This window comes from Budorcas taxicolor, chromosome 2 (assembly GCF_023091745.1).
Source record: "Budorcas taxicolor isolate Tak-1 chromosome 2, Takin1.1, whole genome shotgun sequence".
Lineage (NCBI taxonomy): Eukaryota > Metazoa > Chordata > Mammalia > Artiodactyla > Bovidae > Budorcas > Budorcas taxicolor.
Window position 1 is genome coordinate 45302066 of NC_068911.1, and position 23146 is coordinate 45325211.

Here is a 23146-nt window from a genome sequence, read left to right on the forward strand (position 1 = left end):
CACTTTCCTCTGTCCCGCTCCTTCTCCGGAAGGTGCACCGGGGGCGGGGCGTTTGCCGCGCCACACTGCGCGTGCGCGCGCTGCCTCGTGCGTCACTCGGCCGCGCCCAGGCTCTCTTGAGCTGTCTCTTTAAGGTCCTGGTGGTGGCGGCGGTGGCGGCGGTGGCGGCGGCTGTGGTGGGGGCTGGAGGTCGTCTGGGACAAGTTCCCCCGGGCGCTCCCCCATGGAGGAAGCGGTGCGCACGGCTGCAGCCCTGGATGCTCACACCTCCCACTGGACGGAGACGAAGGCGGTGGCCGCGCGAGCTCAGGAGCGGGTAGCCGGAGCGGCCTGTGTGGGGGTGTGAGCAGAGGTGACCCGGGCCGGATAGCGGAGGGGAAGCCGCGCGGCGGGCCAGCCAACTTCGGTGAGGTCTCCACTTTTCTTCATTTCAGGCAAGCGCGAAGGGGCTAACTGTGGGCAGGCCTGCCCCTCGGGTCGGGAAGGACTCCTCAGGGGCGCCTCTTTTCTCTGGAGACACTGAGCCACGCGTGTTCTGAGATGGAAGTAATTTCCCCCGTCATCGAGTAATTCCACCGTGATTTGGATTGCCAATAAATCCCACAGAAACCTTGCCTGGCATTTTCGGGGCGCTTGTTCATTAAGTTCATTAAAGTAGTTTCATTTTGTTATGAGTTCTAAAAGATTGTTTCAGCTACAACGGAGATATTGACAGTTGAACAAGCCTTAGATGTCGCTGTAACGTTTTGAGCATGGCCTGTTTAATTTCCTAACTTTTATAAAGTCAGTGAACCCTCTCTCGCCATACGACTGAACAAAATTCATTATACCTTTGATTTTGTGTTTGCCTCTTGAATCTCTTTTCTAGATTTTTCAGTTCATTTACTACACTCTATGTTTTAGTTTTGTTTCTAGAAATTCCCTATGTACCATGAACCCAGTTAGTACATTTTTTATTAAAGTACTAACAATAAATATGAGAGAATAGAGATCTTTGTTTCATACCAGTAAGCTGTCTGATGAAGTAGTATGTTATGCTCAGTTGAGTAGGTTTTATGTTAGTTGGTAAGTAAAATGAGTATGGAGACTAGTAGCTAAATTTAAAAAAGTATTCAGTAACTATTCATTCCTTTTGCTACTTCTGTATTTTCTTCTTTCCAGGCTGGAGCTACTCTGCCAGGGCTTAAAACTTTAAATGAGAATAAAGGGTTTTATTTACGAGGAAATGAGAATGAATAAGTCATCTCTAACCTCTTCCAGCCTTTTATTCATAAGAGACCATATTAAACTTACATGTAAGTTAAAATTTTAATTTATAATTACTGTTGCTAAATAGGATTGGAAAGTTAGGTTCCGTAGTATTTATAGTTACTATGTTTAAAAATAATTAGCCCAAGGAGAGGCTGGAAAAAATTAAAGCAATGGAAATCAAGCAGAAGTAAATAATGAGAACTCTTAGATGTGGGTAGTCTGTATAGAAGTTGAGTCCAGTGGACAGTTAAGTTCCATTTCAGGCTGTGCAACTTTTCTGTGATCCTCTACTTGAGATTTAACCTCTGGGAGGTTTGGTTTCTTTACCTAAAAGGCGGGGGGTAATGATAGCTTTTTCTCATTATTGTGTGGATTATAATTAATGTGTATCAATCACCAGGATTGATAATGTGTATCAATCACACCAGTGCCTCCAGAGGTGTTCAGTAAGTGGTAGTTATTACTATTAGGGAGACATAATAATGAGAAACAATTATACTCTTTTGAGGATATTTCTCGTGTATGAAAACAGCTCTCTGTAGTATCCCACCTACCTTCCTTCAGTTTTTGTTGTTTAGTCTCTAAACAACGATGGACTCTTTTGCTACTGCATGAACTGTAGCCCGCCAAGCAAGCTCCCCTGTACATGGTATTTCCCAGGCAAGGATACTAGAGTGGGCTGCCATCTCCTTCTCTAGGGGATCTTTCTGAGCCAGGGGTCGAACCCACATCTTTTGCTAGACAGGCCAGTTCTTTACCACTGAGCCACCTGGGAAGCCCTCTGATTCAGTTAGTGCCAGTTATAGTAGCCTTTCTTTTCCTAAGAAACTGTGTGCTTGCTCATGCCTTAGTGCCTTTGCACTTGCTTCTTTCTGTACTTTGTTCTTTTACTATTTCTTTCAAGCCTCTACTCAATGTTACATTCTCCAATAGGCCTCCTAACCAGCTTAGTTAAAATAGAAGCCCCTGAACCCAATTACTTTATATTACCCAATATCTTTAAGATTACTCAATATCTTTAACGTGCTTTACTTCTCACTGTATCTTTCACCACCTTCCAAATTAATGTTCTTATTTACCAACAGAAGGTAAACTCCACAAGGGCAGGGTTTTTGGTCTGCTGTATATACTGTGTATCCATGTTTTTGAACATAGTATGTATTCATTTACTGTAAATCAGTTATTTGTTGACTGAGTAAATGAAGTAAGCATACCATTGTCCATAGGGAGCCACAGTGAGGGGGGTATAAATCATGTACATTAGTAATCATAATAGAGGCTGGAAAAATGTCCAAAGAAAGATTCAGAATAAAGGTTAGCACATTCAGAAAAAAATTGGTTTATGGAATTCAAGCAGGGCTTCATTGTGGAGGTGCTTTTTTGAAGTAGGTCTTTAAAGATGAAAGGAATAATGTAAAAAAGATATAGAGGAGTGAAAGGAATAAGTAAGAATGGCAGCAGCGTGTTGACCGCGGGTGGAGCCATAGTATATGAAATACAGCATTGGGAAGCAGAGATTTAAAATGCAGGTTTGGAGCAAATGGTGAAAGGTCTTAGATACTGGATTACAAAATTTGGAATTCTTTCTGTAAATAGTGGGTAGCCAGCCACTGGCTGGCTTCTCTCAGAGAGAATCCATCTGGCACCCTTGGCTGTTGTAGGGTATTTGGGTGATGAAAGATGGTGAAGCCACAGTTCAAACATGAGAAGCAGGCTGGGCATGAAGACTGACCTTCACTGAGAATCTGGTTTGAGTTGCCCCTTGATTGTGTTCCAGCTTGGGGACTAAAAGGAAACTAATGGAAAACGCAAAAGGCTGAGAATGAGGAGACTCATTTTCTAATCCCAGGGCTGCTACTTATACCAGCTGCATGAGAAGTTACTTAACATTATCACATGTAAGCTCTTGTGAAACTGAAATGTCAAAAGTGCTGTGATAAGTTTAAAACTGTTAAATAAATAGGTATAATTTTTAAAGTTAGCTAGCTTTGAAATTGTTGATGTCATTTTGCAAAGTAAATCTTTTTTTCATGTTTTTTTTGGGGGGCGTGGGGTTGTGCTGCAATTTATAAGATCTTTCCCTGTGCAGGGATTGAACCTGGGGCCAGGGCAGTGAAAGCACTGTGTCCTAATCTCTAGACTGCCACGGAATTCCCAAAACAAATCGTATTTCAGGCTTTTCATATAGGTGTTAGAATACCGGTCCATGTTTTCCTCTTCCTTAAATTGTATGTTCTCGTGCTTTAGAAGGAACTGGACCAATTTCATAATTTTTTTTCTTTGAGCTGTATTAATTTCATTTTTGACATAATTGCATTTGATGAAAGTTAACAGTGTAAGTGTTCATAGATGTTAGTGAAATCAATTATGAAAATCAAGTGCCTGTTAGAACAAGCTGAAAATTCTAAAAGTTTTTAAAATTTGGAAGTGTGTTTAAAATTTGAATAGTTTATTTTCAGAATTCTTACTTAGCTGTGGAATCCTTGAGGACAGGAACTTTTGGTCACCTTTATAACGCCAGTGCTTGGGACGTGTGCTGCTTAGTATATGTTTATTAAACAGATTGCCACCAAAAAACTGTAACAGTCAGGGGTAGCGGACTGGGACCTTTCACCTGAGTCCCTCTAAGAGGCAAGATGGGCAGGTTACCACCTGGGACTCGTCATTTCTGGTTTGGGAACCTAGTTGAAGTGAAACTTAGCAAGCTTTCTTGTTTAACTATTTTTAAATCTGGCTCGGCCTGAAGCGAATCCTTGAGAAATAAAAAATAATCTCTTTCAGGCTCTCCTGGCTGTGATTGACCTTCAGTTATACAGAGTGGGAACAGAACGTTTCCAGGTCTGAGAATAGTGAAGCAAATATTCCTTTCAGGACATTCATGCTGATGTTCATTTTCTTTCCTTTCTTTTTGTTTTAATTGAACAAAAAATAATATTTTTATATAAACTATTAGATAACCTAAATACAACATGGTTTTTAAAATGTTATATGTAGTTGTATTCATAAATGCAGTAGTCAAAAGCTATACAACATTAACAACAAATCCAAATGAAGATAGTCTTCTGAATTTCACGCTTCATTGAGCATCAAAACATACCCATCTTTTAGTCCTATTCTACATTAGTCTGTATCCACATTCTTTGCTTTAGATTAGACCCCTTAATTTTGTTTCATTTTCTGTGTAACATTCTCCACAGATCTATATCATTGGCTGCTGCTTTGGGAGTTGAACATCCTTCTGGGTGTTCATTGTTGTCCCCACGTAGCACGGTGGAACTTCTCTGTGCTTGGAAACAGATTCTGACTCATTGCTGTGTAAGTCAAATGAGGTGATTCATTTACTTAGTTTAGTGGCTGAAGGCTACTTTATAGCTTGATGGTATGCAACTTTTATGTTACTTGGCATCCTTCCCCACCCATGTACACACTGGTGTATTCAGTAAGTGAACAAACACATACAACAAATAACCTTAATTTTAGAAAAGCTTATGAATCAGATTTGCCAGTATAAGTGAGTGCGTTTTTCTGGGGAAACCACCACGAATAACTAGTCATTGTTTTTAAGAAACGTAGAATTTATCTTCAAAGATAGAATAGTAATTGGGAAATAAATTTTATGAACCTGTCTGTAAATAAAATAATTGCCCAGGAGAGAAAATGCCTGTGGGCTGTAGGTACTGGACAAGTCTTTATAGCACAACTTGAAGTGTGACCTGGCCTGAAGTGAAGAGCATCCACTTACATAGTGGAAAGAAGGATGTGAGGGGCTGTGGTATGTCTGGGCAGTGATGACTTGTCTGAAGGGAGCCATGATTCTGTGTTTGGAAATGAATTTGGGATGAGGGATACAGCTCTCCAAAGCCACGTGCATAATAAGATTGACCCAACTGATCAAAAAAATCCTTTTTTGCTTTTGTATGCTTGAAGCTTTCCACAGTAAGTCAGTAACAATAAAAAGAAAAGAGGGGAAAAGATTTTAAATAGTATCATGCAACTTTATATAAAATATAGAGAAAATTTATATATAGACATAGTAAAGTTAAGAACAGTGAACTTTCAGTGATCATAGGATAAAATAAGATTCTGACTTAATGTGTTGGTTTAGTCATCTCTTCTTCACCTTGTTGCTGCAGAAGATTTCCTCCCCATGACATTAGACACTGGGCACGTGAGACCAGTTTCTTAGACAACAGTTCATTAGTCACTTTGACATGTCTAGGAGGAGCACAGCAGATACTACACAGGGCTGCACATGTGCTGCAGAGTAAGGAACCAGGACCTCTGTGAGGCAAGCAGGAGTTTGAGGGCTGCCTCAGTTCCTGCAAGAGGGTGTGACTGGCTTGCTTTAATAATTCTGCAGTCTGTCAAGGCAGTGAAGCTCACTACTCAGGGATAAGCAGGAATTGTGCCTGGTCTCCATGATAAGGAGGGCTGTTTGACTTTGGGACGTATCCATGAAAGCAGAGTAGGGGAGGAACGAAACTTGTGGTTAGGTCACCCCAGTTTTACCAGGTGTCAAGGCAGCATAATATATTGGATCTTAATTTTAGACCTTATATTACTTGTAACTTGCCATTTAGTGGAAAGTTAATTTTGCTGCTGCTGCTAAGTTGCTTCAGTCGTGTCTGACTCTGTGTGACCCCATAGACGGCAGCCCACCAGGCTCTCCCGTCCCTCGGATTCTCCAGGCAAGAACACTGGAGTGGGTTGCCATTACCTTCTCCAATTCATAAAAGTGAAAAGTGAAAGTGAAGTCGCTCAACTTTAAGCACTAGTAAATATTAGTAAGTTGGTAGCTACACATTTGGTATTTGAAGGTCAGTTTTATAAAGTCTGAATTTGGATTTGTGAAAGTGAAGTCGCTCAGTTGTTGTCCGACTCTTTGCGACTCCATGGACGGTAACATACCAGGCTTCTCAGTCGGTGGGATTTTCCAGGCAAGAATACTGAAGTGGGCTGCCATTTCCTTCTCTAGGGGATCTTCCCAACCCAGGGATCAAACCCGGGTCTCCTGCATTGCAGACAGACGCTTTACCATCTAAGCCACTAGGATTTGTGAGGCTATCCTTATAATGGGATTGGAATTATAGATAAGCTTGGCTTGTTTCTGAGTATGGTCCTTGCAGATAACAAGGTTCTGTTTTATTGATTCTAGGATATTCAGACTCTTGAACTTGTATGGTAATTAAGAACGTTGTTCCATGAACATAGTGGTTAAAGGAGGAGGGTTCATTTCAGTTAGATGACTCTTGCTCATTAGAAGAATATATCTGCCAAGTAGGCTGAAGTGTTTAGTGGTGGCTAGGTTTCTTCACTCATTTTCCAGCCATTGTTATTGTTATCTTTGCATGTTCATTTGTATGTGGTACTATCACTTCCCAGCATACTTTGACAACTTTTCACAGTTTTTCAGTTTATAGGCTATGTTTTACCATGGTTACATTTTAGAATGCTAAGCGGAATGATGCACTGGTTTTCTTACTCATAAATAGCCAGCTTTATTTTTTAGAGCCAATCATAAGATTCCATTCATCAGTATTCACCCAGATTACTTCTGACATATTTTGAGATTGCCGGATAGCTTGGCACACAGGATAAATAAAGGTGACTCTTGTGCAGGAGCCCAGAAGCTCTGCTGAGGGTAACTGAGTCATAAACATGGATAAACAAGTTGTAGGGTATGGTGGGAACCTGTAAACACACTTTTTATTTTGTTATAATCTTTTTTTTCTTGTGATAGAGCAGTTTAATTATAGATTTAGAACTTCTCTTTCATTTTCATATATTTATTAATAAGAAGGAGAAATAAGGGAATTGATTCAAACTAAGCCACTAGATGTGAAAAACTAGCAGAGGGTTTCATTCCTTTGTGTTTAAGAAAATTGTCAAATTTTATTATGCAATTACAGTAAGTACTGTTTTTAAGGTATTTTTTCATACCTGGAAGTTTAGTATTGAAAGTTTTTTTTTAATTATTGTATAATTGACCCATAATGCTATGTTCCAAGTACAAAATATATAAAAAAATTTTTTGAACCACTTTTATGTTGGCTCATTGGCTTCATTTCAGTTCAGTTCAGTCGCTCAGTCGTGTCTGACAGTTTGCGACCCCGTGAATCGCAGCACGCCAGGCTTCCCTGTCCATCACCATCTTCCAGAGTTTACTCAAACTCACGTCCATCGAGTCGTGATGCCATCCAGCCATCTCATCCTTTGTCGTCCCCTTCTCCTCCTGCCCCCAGTCCCTCCCAGCATCAGAGTCTTTTCCAGTGAGTCAACTCTTCGCATGAGGTGGCCAAAATACTGGAGTTTCAGCTTTAGCATCATTCCTTCCAAAGAATACCCAGGGCTGGTGAACTTCCAGATGTTCAAGCTGGTTTTAGAAAAGGCAGAGGAACCAGAGATCAAATTGCCAACTTCCGCTGGATCATGGAAAAAGCAAGAGAGTTCCAGAAAAACATCTATTTCTGCTTTATTGACTATGCCAAAGCTTTTGACTGTGTGGATCACAATAAACTGTGGAACATTCTGAAAGAGATGGGAATACCAGACCACCTGACCTGCCTCTTGAGAAACCTATATGCAGGTCAGGAAGCAAAAGTTAGAACTGGACATGGAACAACAGACTGGTTCCAGATAGGAAAAGGAGGACGTCAAGGCTGTATATTGTCACTCTGCTTATTTAACTTACATGCAGAGTACATCATGAGAAACGCTGGGGTGGAAGAAGCAGAAGCTGGAATCAGGATTGCTGGGAGAAATATCAATCACCTCAGATATGCAGATGACACCACCCTTATGGCAGAAAGTGAAGAGGAACTAAAAAGCCTCTTGATGAAAGTGAAAGAGGAGAGTGAAAAAGTTGACTTAAAGCTCAACATTCAGAGAACTAAGATCATTTGCTTAAGGATGCAATTAGTTCACTATTTCAGCAGCTTGGAACCTTAGAAATTCATTTCAGGATTAATTATGATATTTTTATATGTTATAAAACAATCACCATGATGAACCTAGTTACCATCTTATCACCATAAAGAGATATTACATTGGTATTGACTATGTTCCCCATGTTGTATGTTTCATCTCAGTGATTCATTTATTTGTACCTGAAAGTTTGTACCTCTTAATCTCCCTCACCTATATCACTTACTTCCCAACCCCGTTATAATCTGTCCCTTGTGTGTCTCCCCACTGAAGACTAAAAGCTATTACCGTTTTATCCAAACAGCTGATCATACTGCTTAGTGCACAGAACGTATGTTCAGTAAAACCTGTTTGAGTGGATGGATAAGGCAATTGAGGGGCTAGGAAGATAGGAAATTAAGTTGCTTTAGTTAAGGGCCAGAGACCTGTAACCTGAAGAATGGAAAAATCTGGCTGGTCAGTGAAGGTTAATGACTAAGGATCCTGACTGAACTGTAGATTAATTCTGGGATGCAGTTGTTAAATTGTGGGACTAAAAAAAATCTCAAGACATATCAGAAAGTTGGGCTGGCAGTTTGTTATAACCAGTGGTAAACCTTGTAGCTGAGTAAGTGTTTTTTCCTCTGCTTTTCTACCCAATTTAGTTTATTTGCCAGCAGAGTTCTGAGTTTTGGCTGTTTTGAAAACACTGTGGTCTTTGGTAAGCCACGCATCCTTTCTGGTCTTACAGCGTGAGTCTTCTAGGTTCCATGGCCCTCCTGTTTTCTAAAAGGGCCAAGAGTACCACACACACACCCTGACAAACATCTGTCTGCTAGACTTCGTTCTCTGCTATGACAGAATAATGCGACATCTGCTTTCTCCATACACATTCCTGAATAGGCTACATGAGAGATAAATTACCATATACTTACATCTACATAGATTTCTAAGAAGAAAATATATGCTTGAGAAAATTTTTTGTTTCTTTGTATAGAGTATTCAAAAAGACACATTTGTAAAATTGGTAAATGTTTTTGTAAACTAGATTTGTGTGTTTTTATGCCTCATTTTCATTCTGAGGAGTTTTTTTTCTTAGGAAAGTTTGTTAACTATGGACTATGCAGCTAAGACAGGAAACATTTTTAAAATAGGAAACCAGAGTTTATAAAATCAATTTTAATATGGTTTTACTTTTTATTTTTCCTCAGTTTTATTGAATTATAGTTGATATGTAACATTGTATTAGTTTAAGGTGTACCGCATAGTGTATATATTACAAAATAATTACCACAGTAAGTTTAGTTAACGTTCATCGATGACCACACATAGCTAAATGGGTTATTTTTTTTTTGTAATGAGAATTTTTAAGATCTACTGTCTAGCAACATTCACTAGCCTACACAATAGGCTAGTGTTAACTATGTCACTTATTAATCTTACAACTGGAAGGTTGTATGTTTTGACCACCTTCACTCCCTTTCTCTACCCCTTAACCCCCACCTTTCAGAGTTTTCTGTTTCTATGAGTTCAGTCTTTTTTCTTTTTTGGCTGCACCGCGCAGCATGTAGCATCTCAGTTCCCTGATCACGGGTTGAACCATTGCCCCCTGCAGTGGAAGCACGGCGTTTTAACCACTGGACTGCCAGGGAAGTCCTAATTTTTAAGTTTGGTTTTATATCACAATCCCATCTTTTTCCATAATTGGAGGATATATAATTAGATTAGTGCTAAATACAAATGGTAAATATATTTGTTATTAATAGTAGTAATAAAAAGTATTATTATTTTATGAGAAAAGAAAGAGTAAAATTTTGCAGTGATCATGCATCCTGTCATTCTGTGAAAATTTCCTTTTGTTTTCCCTCTTTAGATTTGAAGACTGCATCATCCTGCCTCCAGCACCAACAGTTTCTCTGTTCTTGATCAATGTGATTCACAGTAGCTTTTTAAGTAACAAGCGAAATGAGCCAGGGGCATGGAAAGTATGACTTTTATATTGGTCTGGGATTGGCTATGAGTTCCAGTATTTTCATTGGAGGGAGTTTCATTTTGAAAAAAAAAGGCCTTCTGCGACTTGCCAGAAAAGGCTCCATGAGAGCAGGTAAGTTATTTATGCCCTGTGTGACTTTGAAATGGTATCAGTGTGTTCCTTTGTATTGATATTTGGGTTCTTTGACTGTAAAAGACTATATCTTCATTCCTAGTGACTATATTCAAAACTTTGGACTTTGTAAGAATTGTACATGTTTATAGAGAATCACTTTTGTAATAAGAAAAATAAAAAGTTGTCAAAATAAATTAACTACTCCCTCTTGCAGTTATTATCAAAGTGGGAATAGGGACCAATACCCAATTAGCATCCAGCCCTTTCTTTAAATTTTGATAGTCTGCAGAGAAGGAAATGAGGTTGTATGGATAGAATCAGAATCTTATCGAAGGCTAGGTTCTTTTGTCAATGATAGTAAAAGTTTGTTTTTTCCTTAGACATTTTCCTTCCTGATCTCAAATTGGCAGGAAAGAGAGCTGGCTTCTTTGGGTTGAAGTGTACTCAGTTGAGTGAAATCCTGATGGGTGGTATAGGTTGATCCCCAGAAACTACTGACAAGCCATGAGCCCCTGGGAAATGCCTGATGTGATTGAACTCCCTGTAACTTTGGTGTATCATAACAGCTTCCAGCTTTATGTTGCATTCTGGCCATGTTCTGTCATTCAGCCTCTGCTTCAGTTTTAGACCCAGTTCTGTTCTCACAGGAAAATCTGCTTTGGCAGTAAAAAAAAAAAAAAATTACCTTCTTTCTGTGCCATTTCTATAGCCATACCTAATCAAACTCTTAAAATAATGACCTCAGTTGGATTTCATGCAGAAAGGAGACAGTATTGGCATATACTATTTGAACAAGTATATCCTCATTCCTAAGTCACGTACTCACATTTTCTATGTGGATATGCTTATCAAAGGGTTCATTCACATTGACTTTTTCTTTTGAATAGTGGCTTAAGTACTGATTGCTTCCGAATTTTGTTAGTTTGGTCTAGAGGAAAGTGAAGGATGGTCTAGAGGAAAAGGCAGGATGAACATCCTGGAAGCTCCAGACTCTGAGCAGTGCTCAATCTTTTTATGTTCTGGTCAATAAAGGACCCCTTTCTCCAGGGTTACTACCTCATAAGTGGGGCTAACCCACACCGAAATGGCTTCTCCGCTATCTAATTTACTAGAAGTTGGGCTATTTCTGATTGGTTCACTTTGTTTATTGAAGGTAAGTTCACAAAACAAAAGCATGAAGTATGAACTGAAATAGAAGGATTGATTTAACTCCTTCATTCACATTGTTGTGATCCTCACATCCCCTTTTTAAAGATAATCATAAAAATATTATCTAAGAATTCCCCTTTGTAATCATGCTTCTACTACTGCTGCTGCTGCTAAGTTGCTTCAGTAGTGTCCGACTCTGTGCGACCCCATAGATGGCAGCCCACCAGGCTCCCCCATCCCTGGGATTCTCTAGGCAAGAACACTGGAGTGGGTTGCCGTTTCCTTTTCCAATGCATGAAAATGAAAAGTGAAAGTGAAGTCGCTCAGTTGTGTCCCCCCCTTAGCAACCCCATGGACTTCAGCCCACCAGGCTCCTCCGTCCATGGGATTTTCCAGGCAAGAGTACTGGAGTGGGGTGCCATTGCCTTCTCTAGTGTAATCATGATGAAACCATTATTCAATATAGTAATAATAAGCAAATGATAGTTTAAAATCTGTCATTACTAGTTGTTGTCATAAATACATTGAAGTCTAATAATCTTCCAAAGAAGTAAAATATGTTTTTATTGACAGGTCAAGGTGGCCATGCATATCTCAAAGAATGGTTGTGGTGGGCCGGACTGCTATCAAGTATGTATAGAGGATGTTTCAAGAAAATGCTATAGGTGTATATTGAAATATTTATGTATACTATTTTACAGCCTTATATTACCAGAAAATTTTAAAACTTAACATTCTGGGTTTTTTTGATGAACAAAACTCAAAATATGTAAAAATTTAAGCCTGTATAAGTCACTTAACAGTTTAATAGTTTATTTAATTTGGATGTGAAAACTTTTGTCTATCTGATTAAAACATGCCTGACATATATATGTATTTTTAAAAGTTATGCTCAGTTTAAGGTGATTTTGAAAGTGAAAGATCATAGAAAGCATCCTGTTTTTAATTCCTGTCCTTCCATTGATTTTCATTCCAAATTAGAAAGGAGGTATGCATTTGCTAAGACTTCCATGCATACTTTGATGATTTTTATGTATTATTTTTTTGATAGTCAAGAAGTAGGTTTATTAGTGTAGGATGCTTGTGAGGGGTGCAAGGGGGCAGGCGAGGGGGCTCTGATGATTGTCTTTTAAAAGGTACATAGAGTGATCCTTGAGACGCTGAGCTTTCAAAATATTCAGGATTGAATTATGTAAATTTTTTTTCTAAGGGCAGTTGAAATAACAAAGAGACAATTTAACTATTCATTCAGCACATACTTCTTGATCATTTATTTTTGTATGTCAGGTGTTCTAGGTGCTGGAGATAGAATAAACAGAATAAAGAGAAAAATTCTTACCCATAGGAGACTTTGCTTTCTAGGTGGACAACAGTAAAGGTAAACTGTGTGTTAGTGATAAATGCTGATGTTTGCTAGTAGTATGTGGAGAAGGGATGTAGTAAAATGAAGGATAGATAGGTTTATATTTTAGTTGAGGGGCCAGAGCAGGCCTCATTGGAAAGATAATATTTGAGTAAAAGATAAAGGAAGTGAGGGACTGACCATATGGGTATTTGGGTGAAGAACATTTTAAGCAGGAGGAAATAATAAAACATGAAGACAGCGAGCAGGACCATGCCTGGCAGGTTAAAATGTGGTAGGCAGAACCCAAGATAGCCTGCAAAGCTTCTTGCTCCCTGGTAGTCACAACTTTGTATTATCTCCTCTCAAACTGAATTAATGCAATATGATCAAGGTATACAACAGAGTTGATGACTTGTGAGTTAAGTCATCAGAGGCATTAAGATTTTGCCTTGATTGATTTGATTGGTCATTCTGAAGCCAGCTACTGTGCTGGAGGACAGTCACCCTGAGGAGAGGTCCCCAGGCTACACTCAGTTACTGACTTACTGGTCATGTGAGTTACCTTGGATGTGAGTCCTCCAGGTTGTGGCAAGGCACAGGCTCCAGACTGTATCTCGACTGCAACCTTTTGAAAGACCCTGATTGAGAAGTATCTGCTGATCAGCAGAAACTATGAGGAATCATTGTCTTGGCCAACAGAAAACATGGCTGACATTTGTTGTTTTAAGCTGCCAGTTTTGGGGGTGCTTTGCTGTACAGCACTGGATTACTAAAACCTCAGGAACCATAAAGAGGTAAGGATAGTAAGGGAGTGGGAGTGCAGGGCAGTGGTTGAGGTTAATTTAGGGAAGTAATGAGGGCCTAGATTACATGGGGCTTTGTATGTCACAGAAAAGACTTTGACTTTTATGTTTGATGGGGAATTACTGGAGGCTTGAACAAAGGGGTAACATGTACAGACGCAGGTTTTAATAGGAATTCTTGGGCTGCTGTGTTGAGGCATAGACTTCGCAGGGGCAAAAGCAGAGAAACCGGTAAGAAGCCATTGAAATAATTTGGCAAGAGGTGATAATGGCATGGACCCAGAGTAATGGCAGTTAGTGTGGTGAGAAGTGGTAGCATTCTGGATGTGTTTTGAAGATGAAACTAATAAAGATTTGCTGAAAACAAGTTGAAAGACTGGACAGGATATAAAAAAGCATCCTCTTAAAAGCATTAAAGAGCCAACATGATAGTTAAGAATTACCTAGCCAGCATCAGGGAAACACATAAAGCTCAGGATCAGCTGGAAATACTTCTGCCCTAGAGGTAACTACAGACTCCGTAGCAGGCAGCTTTTGAAAGAGAACTTGTGAACTGCTCTAAGAAGGGTGATACCATTCAGGTGGTGGATATATAGCTGTCATTTATATTTTATTCTGTTTTTCTGAATATTTGAAGTATTACATTATTAATTTTAAACTCTTGAAAATCTTTTAGAATGTGGTATGTTTATTTTTTAACTTACTTTTAAATTTTATTTTTAATTGAAAGATAATTGCTTTGCAATATTGTGTTGGTGTCTACCAAACATGAACATGAATCAGCCACAGGTATATTTAAATCCAGGTCTATCAACTACTGTGCATGAAATGGCCCAGTTACAGACAAAGATTATTCTATTGGATTTATAAAAACAAGTAATAAAAAAACTGCATGCCTGTTGTAAGGTAAACTATAAAACATGAGGATATAAAATGGCTGAAAGAGAAGGATGGAAGAACATGCCTAAAGAAACTTCACATTTCTATTATTGTTTTAGAAAAAATATACTTCATAGCAAAACAACACTGGAGATAGAAGATTATTTCTTAAAAACAAAGGGTTCAACTCAGGAGGTTTTATCAGTCCTGACTTTATTTAATAATATGGCCTTGAGGATTTCTCTGGTGGCACAGTGGATAAGAATCTGCCTGCCATTGCAGGGGACATGGGTTTGATCCCTGGTTTGGGAAGATCCCACATGCCATGGAGCAGTTTAGCTCATATATCAACACCTCCTAAGTCCTTACCCTGTGCTCTGCAACGAGAGGCCACTGCAAGGAGAAACCTGTGCACCACCACAAAGAGCAGCCCCTGTGCACCGAAAACTGAAGAATGTTTGCTCAGGCAAACAGTGAAGACCCAGTACAGCCGTAAATAAATAAAATAATAACATGGCCTTGAAACACAGAACAGCAAGGTGAAATACACAAATCCAAATTCATATAGTGAGATTTTAATATGACACTGAGCAGTTGATGGGACAGGCAGAGTAGAATTCTTAAGGTGATAGAAAATCTGAACAGCAGATTTAACTTAACTCACTGAACTCAGCAACTTCAGGTCTATTTTATTTTCAGGTGCATATGGAATATTGATGCAGATGAACTATTTGCTGGACCATAAATCCAGTCTTGAAATTTTTCAAATAATTTAAGTGTTTCACAGATCATTATCATTATATTAGAAATCAATAACAAAAATATAACATGAAAAATACATGTAGAAATTTAGAAATACACTTTTAAACCACAGGTTTGTGGTTCAAAGAAGTCAGAATGGAAATTAGAAAATATTTAAAAGTATGTTTAATTTAAATAATACTTCAATATGTTGATACAGAATACAAAATATCATAACTTAGGGAATATAACTGAAGTAGAGTAAAATTTATGGTTTCAAATAAATGTAATTGAAAGGTGAAGCATCTAGTTGAAGAAAATAGAAAAAGAATTGTAGAATAAACCATAGAAGGAGTAAAGAGAAGAGCTAAAAGCATTTAAATAGAAAAACAAGGCATTAAAGCAACATTTGGGTCAATGCTCAGAATAATGAACTTGACAAACCTGTTGTTGAAACTGATCAAGAAAAGGAAAAGATAGAATAGCTAGGTGATGTAATTAAGGTTTCATAGAGATTAACAGGATATTATGAAAAACATCCAGTTATCCAGTTGATAAAAAACATAGATAAAATTTATGGAAAAGTAAAGTTTATCAATACTCATGAGGAAATAGAAAACTGGAATACTCCTCTAACTTAACCCAGTTGAAGCTGTAGTTTTAAAACCTTTGCATGTACTAAGTCCTGAGCCCAGATGGTTTCATAGGTAAATTACACAGTCATTTAAAGAAAAAATAATTGTTTTAAGAAGTTTCTTAATAATAGAAAAAGGGGGTTCCCTCACTCTTCTTAAAAGCTAGTATAATCCTAATACCAAAACATGATCAGGACAGAATAAGATGGGAAAAATAAAGTCTAGTCTCATTCACAAACCTATATGTAAAAATCACAAACAAAATAATATGAGCAAGTTAGATTTATTCTGCAGATGCAAAATTGGCATAATCTTGGAAAACAAGTCACTGTAATTTACTGTGTTAAATTGAAGGAGAAAAAATATATGATTATCTCAGTAAAATTTAGCTATTCATGACTAAAACCATTTCAAATTAGTAATTTAGGTGAATTAAAGATGATAAGATGATAAAGGATTTCTAAGCCAAAAAAAATGGCAGAACTAACAGTTGCTTGGTGCTAAGTCACTTTAGTCATGTTTGACTGCGACCCTGTGGACTGAAGCCCACCAGGTTCCTCTGTCCTTGGGATTCTCCAGGCAAGAGTACTGGAGTGGGTTGGCATGCCCTCCTCCAGGGAGTCTTCCCAACCCAGGCATCTCTTCCATCTCCTGCATCAGCAAGTGGGTTCTTTACCACTGGAGCCACCTGGCAAGCCCATAGTAAACACCACAGTGGGGAAATAGCAAAGACTTTTTTTGAAGCTGAGAAAATATTCGTGTTAAAAATATATGAAGGATTACTTAAAATCAATAAGAGAAAACAAATACCCTAATAGACAAACTGGTAAAAAACCCAAAAAAGTGAAGTGAAGTCGCTCAGTCATGTCCAACTCTTTGCGACCCCGTGGACTGTTAGCCTACCAGGCTTCTCCGTCCATGGGATTCTCCAGGCAAGAATACTGGCGTGGGTTACCATTTCCTTCTCCAGGGGATCTTCCCGACCCAGGGATCGAACACAGGTCTCCTGCATTGGAGGCAGATGCTTTAACCTCTGAGCCACCAGGGAAGCCCTTACTTCACTAAAAGATTTAACTTGGCTAATAAACATATGAAAAAGGGGAATGCAAATTCATAGCATGATAAAATAATCCTGTTTCCCATTAACAGATTAGCAAACGTTGGGGAGAGTGAGAAACAGGAAACTCTCAGACACTACTAGGTTATGTGATCACATGTCCCTCCCCTGCTAAAATTCCTCAGTGGCTTTTCAGCTCAGATGAAATCCATTGAGAGACTCACAAAGGTCCTGCTCTCAAGCCACTCCCCGCATGCTTGCTTTGTATGAATCACTCAGGCTTCCTTGCTGCTCAGACATGCCAGACATGGTCTTGAGTCAAAATTTCGTACTTGTTCTTCCTGCTTGGGATGTCTCTCCATTTTCCTCACCCACATAGCTGCTGGTAAATCCCTCACTCCATATCTGACTGATCAAAACTTTCTATCCAAGCACCCTTGCCTGGCAACATTATCTGCCTGTCACCAGCTCTTCATTCCTTTCCCTTGCTTTGTTTTCTGAACAGCACTTTACTTCATTTGTATGTTTTGTCTGTTTTTGTTCACTAAAATGTCTTAGGTGAGCAGTGTCTTTATTTTTCCTCATCCTAGAACATCTGACACATAGTAGCAACCCAAGAATATCTTTTGAATGTAACAGTTGGGTTTTAAAAAAGAAAACAGCTAGTAAAAAAGGCTTTCATATCTGTTTAAGCTGATTTTTTGTCATAGGATATAAATACTATAATTTTAATTTAAAAAACCCATACACAGGGGAACTGCCTGGCAGCCCAGTGATTCAGACTCAGTGCTGTGACTGCCAAGGACCCTGGTTCGATCCCTGGTTGGGGAACTAGGATCCCACAAGCCATGCAGCCCAACCAAAAAAAAAAACCCACATAGAAATTAGATATTTTCCATTAAAATTATAGGTTTCTATTGTTTCTAATTGGTTTGAATTCTATTCTAATGTTGATAATTTACAGAACCCTTATGAATAACAATTTAAACAGTGTGTTAAAAAATGTATGTGAAATGCAGCCTTTTCTATTTTGACTAAATATGTTCCTATCTGAACATTTTCTTTTGTTGTCTTTCTCCAAGTGGGAGCTGGCGAGGTGGCCAACTTTGCTGCATATGCCTTTGCACCAGCCACCCTAGTGACTCCGTTAGGAGCACTCAGTGTCCTAGTAAGGTGAGGACCCTGCTCTTCACGTGTAGAAACAGCAGTTAACGTTTCATCTGTAAGGTATTCAGTACCTGCTAATTACACATGCTCAGTTTAATTTATATTTAAACAACCTTGAGACTTTTTTTATGCTGTGTATTAGTTTGCTTTTGAAATGTTATTCTCTGTGCATAGGCCAGCTAACAAGTTGTGGGAGAAAATGCTTTTATGCTTTGTCTTGTTTGTGTTTAGGGTCAATACTAGTTCGACTTTAATTGCAGTATTTTAAAATTCCAAGTTGTATTCATTACAGTATTTATCATTTTACATATGTATACTTTGGTAGGTGGTGACTGGTGATGAATAGATCTCTATACCTTGTCTAGAAAGTAATTGATTGGAGCAAGGTTGAAGACTGGCCTGGGACACTTTTTTGGAAGGAACAGTCCAAGACTTGTCCTGTTTCTGTTGTTTTAATCATTAGCCAAAACAGCTAAGCCCATATTGAAGTTTGGATTTTGGCTAGTATTCCCAAAGTTGGTTGATTGATAGGTATTTAACATTAATAGTTATATAAATATTTCTTTAACATTAATAGTTATATAAATCTATATTGCATGCAAAATTATGTAATTTTCAAGAAATTGTATAATATATAAAGATACAAGAAGCTATTTATGTATTATGTGTAATAAATATTATGGTAATGTCTTTTCTTAATTTTGTTATGCCATTATATTTATAGGTTTATACTTTTTTAAGATTTCAATAAAACTAGCTATAAAATATTAAAACTTGATCATTAATAGGCAAGTTATGTGGAATTAAATGAAAATATATGACAGATTCATCACTCAGTAAGGATAAAGTTGAGCAAATAGGTCCAAATGGACCTAGATTCTTAAATTTGTATCATAGCTCTGTTTATTGTAAAATTTCATATTGATGTCCTACAGTAGAAAGATGGTAACTATTCTGGTTTAGAGTATGATGAAGCAGGTAGTTCCCAGAAACTTCATTTTATGATTGAATGTGCATTTTCTTTACCTTGGCTGAAAGCTAGAATCTTTATAAGCTCAGTGTTTTAGTTTGAGTTCAGTAATTCTTAAGTTGTGTTGATATTTAAAAATGAGAAAAGTAGCTGACTGTGTAATAATCCTCCATCTTTCCCTCCATTTTAGTGCCATTCTTTCTTCATACTTTCTAAATGAAAGACTTAATCTTCATGGAAAAATTGGATGTTTGCTAAGTATTCTGGGATCTACAGTTATGGTTATTCATGCTCCAAAAGAAGAGGAGATTGAGACCTTAAATGAAATGTCTCACAAGCTAGGAGATCCAGGTATGAAAAAATAAAAACTTTATTAGTCTTACTGTATTTTACTCTTTTTCAAGAGTAATTTTTATTTCTCTCTGGCTGCGCTGGGTCTTCATTGCTTTGTGTGGTCTTTCTCTAGCTACCTCAGGGTACTTCCTTTTACTTCAGATTTTGACTGCTTTGATTCCTCTCATTTTATTATTGTCTTTGACGTTTCCCTCTGTCTACGTTGAACTAACAAAGACTTTTTCTGTTTGTTTTGGCCCCTCTCTAATGATCCTTGACTGCCTTGCGAGTTGAGCTGGTCAGATTCCCAGCCTAGTTTCCTATCTGGCTTGCCAGCATCCTAGGATTTGAGTGGGGAAGAGGAGATGGCTACCATCAGACATATGCCTGACTTCAGCCCCCCATTTTAGTGAGGCCCCCACACACTCAGCTGGTCTGGGGTCCTCCCATACACTGTGGCAAGGGGACCAGTCACTGAGATATTCAGAACTGGGCCGGGATCTGACGTGGTCTCAGTGCTCTTTGAAAAGACTTTAGCCAGGCCTCCTGTTTTTAGTCTCCTCTTCAACCCACTTCTAGAGGTAGTTTGTATCTTCAGAGCATTCTTTGTAGCATACCGAGTCACTTTCTAATTTTTGATCACTGCTGATGTGGGATTCAGCTTTCTTGAATCTGCTGTTATCAGTTATTATCTTCTGATTTTTGGCTTTCATGTTTCTATCATCTCCTTACAAATTCTTATTTTTGTGTTTCCTTCTGTAAAATCATATTACTAGAATTCGAGGAGTTAAAAGATGAAACAACTGCTGTTTCCTCATCTTAAAATTGCAAATGACAGTGTCTATATTACAGGGTAGTTGTGAGAATTTAATGACTGAATTGATAGAAATTGCTAAGAAAAGTGTCTGACCTGTAGTGCTGCACAGTCACTAGCTATTATCATGTTGGGTTCAAGTCTCCTATATAACTTGGATCCCGACAGTTATTGTCAAGTTCTCTTATTGATTTTTTTACCCCTGTGGTTGGTCCCTAAGTATGTTAAAAATTTGCTCCTGTTAGACAAATGTTCTTTAGCATCTACAAATCATTGAGCATTCAAGGTCATCTCATAATTTCTCTCCACTGGTTTCTGATTATTCTGATTGTATTATACCTGTTATTGGAATTAGAGCACCCCAGTGGGTGGAAGTAGGGCAGAGTGTTCTTGGATGGATGGCTGTGAGTCAGCCTGATACTGTTTTCTTTGATATATATACATTTGACCCTTTAACAACACAGAGGTTAGGGATATGAGAAAATCCACTTACAGCCCATCCTATATGTCTGAGGTTCCGCATCCACAGGTTCAGCCCTCAGATTGTATTGTACTGTATTTATTGGAAAAATCCATGTATAATTGGATCCATGCAACTCAGTCCCATGTTAATTAAGGGATATCTGTATAATTATGAGGCCCAAGATACTACTTTAAAAATGTTAGTAGTATAATAATTTGTGAATATGAAGCGTAATCTTCCAGTGTGTACATTTAACTAAATTATTATGACTGTGTTTTTGCTGGGGCAGCAAAAGCTAATTTTTATTTTAGGACCACACCTTTTCTCCTTCTTATCAAGTACTTAAACATTTAACTAAATATAATTTTTCTTTGCCTCCTCCAGGTTTTGTGGTCTTTGCAACACTTGTGGTCATTGTGTCCTTGATATTAATCTTTGTGGTGGGACCTCGGCATGGACAGACAAACATTCTTGTATATATCACAATCTGCTCTGTAATTGGAGCAGTTTCAGTCTCCTGTGCTAAAGGCCTGGGCATTGCTATCAAAGAGCTGTTTGCTGGAAAACCTGTGCTACAACATCCCCTGACCTGGATCCTGCTGCTGAGCCTTATAGTCTGTGTGAGCACACAGATTAACTACCTAAACAGGGCCCTGGACATATTCAACACTTCTATCGTGACTCCAATATATTATGTGTTCTTCACAACATCAGTTTTAACTTGTTCAGCTATTCTTTTTAAGGAGTGGCAAGATATGCCTGTTGATGATGTCATTGGTACTCTGAGTGGCTTCTTTACAATCATTGTGGGAATATTCTTGTTGCATGCCTTTAAAGACGTCAGCTTTAGTCTCTCAAGTCTGCCTGTGTCTTTTTGGAAAGACGAAAAAGCAGTGAATGGCAGTCTTTCTAGTATGTATGAAGTTCTTAATAATAATGAAGAGAGCCTAACCTGTGGAATTGAACAACACACTGCTGAAAATATCTCCCGAAGAAATGGAAATCTGACAGCTTTTTAGGAAGAAAGATGTAATTAATCTATAACTGTTATAAAAAAGTGAATCTGAGTATCAGAATGTGTCTGAAAAAGCATTGCTCTCAAATGATGATGTTCTCTAGAGACAATCCTTTTTTTTTTTTTTAGGTTTCACTAATTTGGACCAAGAAATTACTTATGTTTAAATGATGACTCAATACATGGCCAATTTCTATTAACACTGTATTATTGTAGAGTTATTTAAAATTTTCCTTCACCAAAATCTAAATGCAGTAATGACAGTTTTAGGTCTATAAAAAGGCTTTTTTTCCCCACTGGTGATGAAAGTCTGAAATGTACATTTTTCATGCCCATTCTTATCAATCCCTGATCATTTTAAGGCTTTTTGATTAAAACAAAAACAAAACTAACTCAATACATTATCCTGTAATTTATCTTACCGATAAAAATGACTCCTATTTAATGAATTATTTAAATTTTGAACTATTAATTTAAGAGACACCTAAATTATTAAATGAAGGAAACTTACAAACAAAAAAAGGTAGGAAATAACTGCATGGAAGTACTTCTCAGGCTGGGAGTTGCCACCATGAACATTTGATGGCCTTCCTAGATGACACTTTGTTAAATCAGCACATCCTTTGTCAGACTACAGCCTGGCTGGCTTACTTCAGTTACTCTAATCCCTTGATGGCTGGACCCTTGATTACCATTTTACATCAGCTCTTGTACTTTTCTATTTATTTTCGTAATGAGTTACATTGTCATTTAGCTCTTCTAACAACACTGGAAAATAAAGTCAGAAGACTAGGATAAATTATTAAATTTAGCTCACGTTGAAATAAAACTGAAAAGATCTCAGTCTGAATGTTTAGAACAAACAGGGTGTTTGTAAAACATAATTTCTTTGTAGCACTTATTTTTGCTTAAGAGTTTGGACGACTATTTTGTTTTTGTTAAAATGTCCATGAAAAAAATGTTTACAGAAAACATCAAACCTGTGCAAAAAATAACAGTGTAATGAACCTCTGTCCAGCTTCAAAACCTGTCATCAATTGGCCTCAAAAATACAACTCATTCCCACCTAGGTAGGAAGAACTTAGGCCTGTTTCCATTCTGTTGGTCCTGCCCCACAGTCACAAAGCTTGGTCTACTGTGTAAGTAGCCACCCATGGGAGGTTCACTGTTCACTGGCCTTACCAGGGCAGAGTTGACATTTTTCCAGGTCTCTGAAACATGTTCCATTTTCCCAATATTTTATTATTGATCTTCTAAGGAGCCTCTGTAGACATTTTTTTCCTAACTGCCTCTCTCCATGTAATTTTAATACCACAGATATACTCTATATTTGTTTATGTACAAAACCATAACTATATCTGTGTTTTGTACACAACAGATGAAAACCAATTTTCACCCCTTTGGGTGTGATATTGCCCTCATTGAGAATGCATAGCTTTATAGTAATAAATTTGTAATTATTTAACATCTTACAGCACTTAAAATTTTTATTTAGTTTATAATTGTTATAAAAC

The 23146-nt window shown here is 38.0% G+C and overlaps 1 protein-coding gene across 3 annotated transcripts; it reads left to right on the forward strand.

The window, feature by feature from the left end:
- The first annotated feature begins 172 nt into the window (after window positions 1-172).
- Window positions 173-22043, forward strand: NIPA2 (NIPA magnesium transporter 2). 3 transcript variants are annotated; one of them, XM_052660624.1, is made up of 8 exons: window positions 173-406; window positions 1162-1295; window positions 4449-4566; window positions 10028-10258; window positions 11984-12040; window positions 17953-18043; window positions 19198-19358; window positions 21002-22042. In XM_052660624.1, the coding sequence occupies exons 4-8, from the start codon at window positions 10120-10122 to the stop codon at window positions 21634-21636; spliced, it is 1083 nt and encodes a 360-aa protein (XP_052516584.1). In that variant the 5' UTR covers window positions 173-406; window positions 1162-1295; window positions 4449-4566; window positions 10028-10119; the 3' UTR covers window positions 21637-22042. The 3 variants fall into 3 exon arrangements, with proteins under 3 accessions (XP_052516584.1, XP_052516597.1, XP_052516588.1); XM_052660637.1 differs by lacking the exon at window positions 4449-4566 and having other exon boundaries at window positions 21002-22043; XM_052660628.1 differs by lacking the exons at window positions 1162-1295; window positions 4449-4566 and having other exon boundaries at window positions 21002-22043.
- The last annotated feature ends 1103 nt before the right edge of the window (window positions 22044-23146 follow it).